Genomic DNA, 8,597 nt, shown 5'->3' with positions numbered 1-8,597 from the left:
TTATATATTTGCTGAATTGTGTGTATATGAAATAAAAGAGCCAGTAAGTATTTGAGTATGTATTGTATATAGACCACTATTCTGCTTTTAGAGGCAGCTTAATATGGGTGGGAGGAGTGGGAAGAACTAAAATTTATTGGAGCTCTACTCTATGCTTAACGAAGCTTAACAATGAATAAGGAAGACTGAAGAAGAATGAATGCCTTTGAATTATGGTGTTGGTGAAGAATATTGACTATACCATGGAGTGCCAGAAGAACAAATCTGTCTTGGAAGTAGTACAGCCAGAATGCTCCTTAGAAGCAAGGATGGCAAGATTTCGTCTCATGTACTTTGGACATGTTGTCAGGAGGGACCAGTCCCTGGAGAAGAACATCATGCTTGGTAAAGTACAGGGTCAGCAAAAAAGAGGAAGACCCTCAATGAGATGGATTAACAGTGGCTGCAGCGATGGGCTCAAGCATGACGATTGTGAGGATGGTGCAGGACTGGGTAGTGTTTCATTTTGTTGTACATAGGGTCACTATGAGTCGGAACCAACTCAAAAGTACCTAACAACAACAACCAATCTATGCTTCTTCTTTACTCATACTCCAGGACTATTGTGCAGATAGAAGACGACAGAGTAGGTGATATTAACCCCATCTTACAGATGAAGCTGCTGTTGTTGGTTGCTGTTGAGGTGAGTCTGACACATGGGGCCCCCATGTGTGCCGAGTGAAGCTGTGCTCCATAGGGTTTTCAAGGCTATGACCTTTTGGAAGCAGATCGCCAGGGCTTTCTTCTGAGGTGCCTCTGGGTGGATTTGAACTGCCAACCTTTTGGCTAGTAGTGAAGTGCTTAACTGTTTGCGCCACCCAAGGAATTCATAGATGAAGGGTAATTGATGTGCCCAAAGTCACACCTCTAGGTGATGCTGAGGTCAGGGTTCAAGTCCAGGTTTATCTGCATCCAGAGTCTGTTCATTTCACTTCACGCAGTAGTTCACCAAGGTCCCAGCACCACAGCTCTCAGGTCACGGTGCCCATTCTGAGCACTGGTTCAAAGAACTCCCTTTCCATGACGGGCAGTATAAGTAAAATCTGGCCAAGTCTATTTAGTTCATGCTTAGACTTTAAGACTTAGTTTGACCCTTGGTGAACTTAAAAAAATTATTAGAAGGCTATTTAAGGTGGATGTTAAATGTGCTTTAAATTGTATCCTGGTGATTTAACCAATATATTTTAGTATTTTGGAAATTGTATTGTTTCCTCTTTGCCCCTTTAGGGTATTGGAATTTTGTTGTGTTACTTGTTCCTGACACTAATTTAGCCCTGATACAAAGGTTAAGCACTTGGCTGCTGGTCGAAAAGTCAGTGGTTGGAACCCAGTGGTTGGAACTCTGTGGGAGAACAATGTAGCAGTTTGCTTCTTTCAAGATTACAGCCTTGGAAACCCTATGGGGCAGTTCTACTCTGTCTTACAGAATTGGAATCAACTTAACTAGAAATGGGTTTGATTTTTGGTTTTGCTTTTAATGGGTCTTTGCGTACCCCGCTGGGAACTTTCCTTGCATTTGGATTTTGCTATTTCATTTGATCATGCGTACTTTAATGCAGCTTTCAGTATACTCTTTTGCCATCTGTGATATTCATTCTATGAATGAAGGGCAGTTTTACACTTATATCAAATATTCATTCATTAAATGCTTACTGAAGGCCCACTATGTGAGGGTCACTGGGCTGGTTTTGGGCTACAGCATGCATAAGAAAGAGTAGTGCACCTTCTAGCAGAACTGCACGCAAAAAGGTGATCGGTAAGGGGCAGGGAAGGCCAGTCCGTCTCTAGTAAAAGCTGATGCAGCAGGGAAGGCTGGTTATGTAGTCATCTGTAACTGTTATGGACATTGCTGAGTATTTTTAAGCTGGAGTGTGCTTTCAGGCCTCGAAGTTTCCAGAGACATAGCGAGGGGCAGGGGGCACTTGCCCCTGAGTGCAAGTCCAAGGGGGCACCAGATGAGTCATGGAATGATTGTCGAGGTGCCACAAATATGAAAGGCACCTGACTGAGGCAGCCGGACAAAGTGGGGAAGGCATTTCGCTGCCATCATCGTCTGTTCATCTTGAAATGGGGAGGGAGGCACAATTTAGAGATTGCCCTGGGCACTGTTACCCTCACTATGTACCTGGAAGTTTCTATTAATAAGCTTTGCTGGGGAGATCTTTTACTTTGGGAAGCTTGCTTATTTAGGACTGTCATTCAGGTGCTGAAGCAGAATGTCAGCATTTCCCTGAGGCGTGGCCCACCTGAAATCTCCAAATGTTACTTTTCAAACATACATTTCTTATCAGCTCAGCAGTGGAAATTATTTCAGAATTCTGGTTAGAGTAGGAGAGGTATACCTGGGTTGGGGAGGGTTGTGGGCCCTCATCTTGGAGAGATAGAGGGAGGTGATGATGGAGGCAGGTGAAGCAGGGGAATAGCCAACAAATGAACAAGAGCAGGCACCGGTTGTCATCAGGTTGCCTCTGACTCATGGTGACGCCATCTGTGTCACAGTAGAACTGTGCTCTGTAGGGTTTTCAGTAGCTGATTTTTCAGAAGTGGATTGCCAGGTCTTTCTTCCCAGGTACCTTTGGGTAGACTGGAACCTCCAACCTTTCCGATGCATTAAACTGTTTGCACCACCCAATCAAACAAAACCTGTTGCCGTCTAGTCAATTCCGACTCAAACCCATTGCCATTGAGTTGATTCTGACTTGTAGCAACCCTGTAAGACAGAGTAAAACTGCCCTATAGGGTTTCCAAGGTTTGTGGAAGCGGACTACCACATCTTTCTCCCGCAGAATAGAAGGTGGGTTCAAACCGCCACCGTTTAGGTTAGCAGTCCAGTGCTTAACCACTATACCACCAAAGCTCCTTAATGAGGGCACAGCTCCACCTAGTTGCTCTGTCCAAAGGCCTTTTCTTGCTCTGGTAAATAACTGACAATGGATTGCTAATTGACATGTAACTTGAGCTGGGGAGCTAGAGGCTGTCCCCAGGTCTGAAAGAAGAGAGCAAAGCAGAGCAGAAAGGAGCATGGGCATTAGAGTCAGACCTGGGTTGGAATTCTGGTTCTGCTACTTCCTTTATGTGTGACTGTAAGCAGTACACTGAGTCTCAGTTTTCTTATCTGGGAAATGGGAATTATAATTGGTTAATGGGGATAAACAACCTGCTTCATGAGGTTGTTGAGAATCCATGGGAGACCTTTGGAGTACATCATCTCTTAACAGAATTCCTTTATAGGCTTGCAGAATGCAACCACATGGCCCAGGGAGGCCTGCTGTTCTAGGAAATTAAGCAAAGTAAATTAGTAACTCTGGATTTACTTAGCTAGTGATTAAATAACAGTTTAGTTAATAGGCTATTAATGGTCCCCAGGTGTTGGTAATTCTGAGCATTTGCTTTTGAGAGCAGTTGTATAATTTCTTCTGGTATTTTAATAAAGCTTTTTTTTTTTTTTAACAGAAAATACTGAAGTGTAATAAATGATGCATTCAGGGGTTGTTTTTGCAAGGACTAAATGATATAGTGCAGATTAAGCTCTTAATATAGTGCCTGGCCCACAGTAAGAGCTGAATAAAAGTTATCTGCTATTGTTGTTATTGCTGTATTCCTTTGAGACCCAACTAGCCACACATAGGGCAAGATCCTCTTTGTTAAGAACCTCCCCATGCGTCCACCACCACCTTGTGGCAGCTAGTGGTACTGCACACATTGTGAGGAAGAATTCTTAAATTGCTTGGAATTAATTACCATATGTAATTTTACTTCTACCTAGTATCACAGAGGCTTTATTCAGAGTATAGATTATTTGCCTGAAATCTAGAATTCATATATCGTTAAACAATGAAGTGACATTTTGCACCTCCACAGTTGGCATAGAGTAAAAAAATACGTCAACAGCCGAGAGTAAGTGAAGTGTAAATGGGCATGCTCATATGCTGTAGTAGGAATGTGAGTTACTACACCATTTCTGGAGAGCAGGCTGATGATGTAACAAAAGTGTTTTCACCTTTTGTGGCAACTGTTCCTCTTCTTGGAATTTATCTTGATGAAATAATCAAAGATAGAAAAAGAAAGGTTTATTTAGAAAGATGTATATGTATTATGGCATTATGTATAATAGGACATAATGGGAAACAACTCATTTTTCATTCATGAGTCGTATTTCTCAGTCCTTATAGCAGTTACTCTTAAAAAGAATGGAAGTATGGGGAGAAGGTAGGCATAGCGACGACAACTGGGACAGAGGAGTGGGGTCAGGGGATCGGATCAGAATCTACTCTAGGGACTGTGTAGTTTAAGAATATTTAGTGTGCCTATTGATTTCATAATAAAAACTACAGAAAGTAAAGTTGGACACAGACATCTTGGCAGATAGAGATAATACAGAAGAGATAGTATCGTAGGGGACATGGGTTAATAACTTTCAGGTTGGGGAATGTTGATTCATGGGGAATAGGAGTGTTGATGAAGGTGAAAAATTCATTTTAGAACTTTGGAGAAGAAGGGGCCTGGCTTAAGTGTCATTGGATGGACATCACCAGCATGAGGGTAGTTGAAGCACAGGCATAGGAATTTAGGGATGCAGGGACAAGTCCCCAAAGATAAATTTCCTTTCTGCATTTCTAAGTCTCTTGATCTCTGATACTTCATGTCCCCAGTATGAATGGGAAGCAGGTACCTGATAGGTGGAGATGCTGATCACACTAGTACTTCATTCTAGCTTTAACTTTTGTGGTGAAGCGGTGGGTAGTGGGAAACACTAATTAGGTTCCACTGCCCTTGCGTAAAACCTACACTCTCATCACCTCCAGTCTCAGGCTAACAGTTACCTCTCCCCAGGCATAGTATGTGAATACTAAAACAAAAACAAAAAACAACCACTTGCTGTGGAGTTGATTTTGACTTATGACAACCCCCTGTGTGCAGAGTAGCAGGGAGCTCCATAGGGCTCAACCTCTATGTGCCAGATCCTTTCACCTCTGAAATTATATGATTTATTTACATAGAATTTTTCACTTTTAAAAGTGCCCTTGAGACCTTAGGAATCACAGACTCTAACCCCTCATTTCAAAGATGTAGAAACAGGTCCAGAAAGGAGCATGACCTGTCCAAGGTTACAAATACCGATGGAAATGCCAGATCTTTTCTTGATGATACTAAAATCTTGATATGTTTGCATTACCTGTTATATTTAATGACACAGTGACATCTCTTGTCTTCACCTGAGACAAAACTTTGAGAAAGCTGTTTAGTTAAAAAGCTGCCTAACATTAAGAATTTGGGGAATACTTAGTTCCCTAACATTAAGCAGAAATAAATTAAGAGATGAGAGTTCCACATACATGTTCAACTTTTTCTTTTTTGAGTTGTTAATATACTAGATGCTAATATGGCCAAGACCTAGAACAAAGGACCTTCTTGAAAATCTACTTTGAAGTAAAGCCCCATATTTGGGAATATTTTCCTGAGAATATCATTATTCAGCATCATTAGAAAAGAAGGTACTGTATTTCAAACAAGGGAATCAAATCAGGGATTAAACACGTGACTTGATGACACGTTGGTTGCTGGAGTTGGTAATTATTGTTTCAAACTTCCTTTCACAGGTTAGCTAACAGCCAGGAGAAATATAGTGGAAAATGCAAAACAACGAAATTGTAAAACCTGCCAAATACTTCTCAGAATTGGAAAAGAGCATCTTGCTGGCTTTAGTGGAAAAGTACAAATATGTGCTTGAATGTAAAAAAAGTGATGCGCGAACTATTGCACTCAAGCAGCGTACCTGGCAAGCACTTGCCCACGAATACAACTCTCAGCCAGGCGTATCACTGCGGGATTTCAAACAGCTGAAGAAGTGCTGGGAAAACATCAAGGCTCGGACCAAAAAAATAATGGCCCATGAAAGGAGAGAGAAAGTGAAGCGGAGTGTCAGCCCACTTCTGAGTACCCACGTCCTTGGGAAGGAGAAGATTGCCAACATGCTGCCCGAGCAGCTCTACTTCCTGCAGAGCCCTCCGGAAGAGGAGCCTGAATACCACCCGGATGCTGCAGCCCAAGGTATTGGCCCTGGTACCAGTTCACGTGTTCTCATTGGGTACCTGTTTGACATTTTATTTTAAAATCCTTAATTGTTGAGGGAATTTACAAAAATGAAACTTTCATATTGTATTGATTTTCCTAATCCAAAATCTTGGGGGAGTATATAGGACATCCAAGTCACGTAGTGCATAGAAGAAAGAGGATTTGTTTACATCCCTGTGCTAGCTTTCTCTCTTAAAGACTCTGTTACTACTTACGAGTAAGGAAAAATAAGGGGCTACATTAATATAGTTATAATTGTTATAGTTAATATTGTTATCAATGGTGTACTTCAGTTGCTTATCTCAAATATATTAAAGAGAATCTCTGGTGAGGATTTATATGCATTCACTCAATCTTATTTTTTTTAGAAAAATTTTTTCCAGACTTACTATGTTCAAAGTGCTGCATTAAGCCACTCAAAAGGCCACATTTAGAAAAATGAAATATTTCAGACATAAAAAAAGTACATTTAGCATTCACTGAGATTAAAAGTTAGCATTTTGATCCATTATAACACTGTGGTCCACAATTTTGGTTTGTGTCACTTCCAGGGACCTTGAGAAATTCTGGAAAAAAATAACTTTTATTTTAATATACTCCCACTGAAAAGAGAAAAACATCTCACACATAACTCTTAGGGAAGGAAAGCTGTCATACAATCAGGGATGTAATGATAACGTGTCATAGCTTCAAAACCTTGGAATTAAGGGGCTATTGAAGTGTCTCCAGGCAAGGAGAGGGTAGAAATGCATGTAGCTAAATTGTCAGTAAATCTTTCCTGTTTCAGGACAGGAAAATGGCCAGTTTATATAAAGATTCATTGCAGTTTACAGAAGACACACCTTGAGTCAGAGGAAGGTTCCTGGGGAGATCAGAGGGCTGCTGATAGAATCCTCATTAAAGTCCAAGGACCCAGCAAGCACTTGCCCAGGAAAATTTGGTTTTTGCCTTGCAGGATGAAAAGTTCGGTTGTTAAGTGTCCCCAGAGTAGATTGAGCTCCAAGGGACTGACTGTTGTTAATTACAAATCACGAGACACTGTCTAGAACCAAGAATAGTGGTGTTATCCACGTATAGTAAAAAAGATAATTACCAAGTGAACTGAATACGTGCATTTTTGATAAGCACACGTTTTTCTCTTGTAGGCATATCAGCCTGGGGTGCTAAATTATGATCAAAAGTTTGCTTGCTAATCATTGACCAAGGTTAAGTCCAGGGAGCCAGTTGGATAACCATGATGGTTAATGTCATAAGCCTCCCACAGTAGGACCACTGTGTCTGGGATTTGATTCTTGAGTTCCCAAGCCAGGGTACCTCCAAGCAGACAGTGTTTATATATGGGCACTGCCAACTCTCTCTCACCTCTCCTCTTGGCTGCTTCTGTGGGGTGGGCCCTGCTGCTAATTGACAGGGTTCTTGCTTTGGAGATGTTTATAGTTTCAGCTGGTTACTCTCCATCTTCCTGGCGTCTGAGCCATTTGGTCTCTGTGAGGCACTGAAGTGGGTGGTGGTGGGAGAGGGAGAGGGAGGTGAATCAGAATTGTGGGTGGGACTGCTTTTCAAATTGCTTCTGTTCCCTGGGAGGTTTTGCTGAGGAAGATGGTGATAGGAGCTGCTTTCAGTTCACTTTGCTAATCTCTGATCTGGATCATTGTGTATTGATTTTGTAGGGTTATTCTTAGGGGACAATCTTATTTCTCTATTTTCAAAATCTGGGGAGGATCTACAAAGTTTATTCCATGTGCTTTTTTTTTTTTTTTTTCTGGAAGTAATGATGCAATTAATTTACTCATAAACACAATTTGTAAATTTTCAGCAAGAAAGGAATAAACATGGATTCCTGGTTTCCTTGCTGTAGTGACATTTGCTGGAGACTCGTTTGTAAAACAGATTTATTTTAAATTGAATGTTTATACATATACATGAGACTTCCCTTTTTGCTAGTGATTATTAATCAGCCAATTGCTGCCAGCTCCTGTGTCCAGGGCAAATCTGGAGGGCGATGGAGAACCATGGTGCTTTGTCAGATAGGAGGTGTGTCCAAAGTAATCTGTAATTAAGATACTGAAACTTTCTATACATTAAAACAGCTTTGAGGTGATCTCACTCATTTTGTATTTCAGTTTGCTTTCAAGAACAAAAGAAAAGGCTGGAATTGTCGATCAGCCCTTCTGGGTCTTTGTGGGAAAAAGGCTGAAAACCTGCTATAGAGTTTATGGCCCTCAATATATCATGTGTTTTTTGACACATGGACTCTGTGTGTGTATGTTTTACTTTTGTATCTTTAACACTGTGCTGTCCTGTATAGTAGCCACAAGCCACATGTGGTTTATTAGCACTTGAAATGTGGCTAGACTGAACAGATGTGCTGTAAGTGTATGCACTGATATACCAAAAAGAATGTAAAATACGTGATTAATAATTTTTATATTGATTACATGTTGAAATGATAATATTTTAGATATATGGATGAAATGAAATGT

The 8,597-nt window shown here is 40.9% G+C and overlaps 1 protein-coding gene across 2 annotated transcripts in view; it reads left to right on the top strand.

Moving 5' to 3' along the window:
• Positions 1 to 452: 452 nt before the first annotated feature.
• The window catches only part of LOC101358126 (myb/SANT-like DNA-binding domain-containing protein 3), a 135,053-nt gene continuing 126,908 nt past the window's right edge, over positions 453 to 8,597 (top strand). The window contains exons 1-2 of one of the 2 annotated variants that reach the window (XM_004372224.3): positions 453 to 682; positions 5,640 to 6,090. In XM_004372224.3, the coding sequence (XP_004372281.1) occupies positions 5,673 to 6,090 (418 nt within the window). In that variant the 5' untranslated portion in view covers positions 453 to 682; positions 5,640 to 5,672. Of the gene's footprint in view, positions 683 to 2,824; positions 5,535 to 5,639; positions 6,091 to 8,597 lie in introns of those variants that run through there. The other variant, XM_023727457.1, reaches the window with a different exon arrangement.

Source organism: Trichechus manatus, unplaced genomic scaffold (genome assembly GCF_000243295.1).
Source record: "Trichechus manatus latirostris isolate Lorelei unplaced genomic scaffold, TriManLat1.0 scaffold00016, whole genome shotgun sequence".
NCBI classification, from domain to species: Eukaryota; Metazoa; Chordata; class Mammalia; order Sirenia; family Trichechidae; genus Trichechus; species Trichechus manatus.
This window is presented reverse-complemented; position numbering and strand designations above follow the sequence as displayed.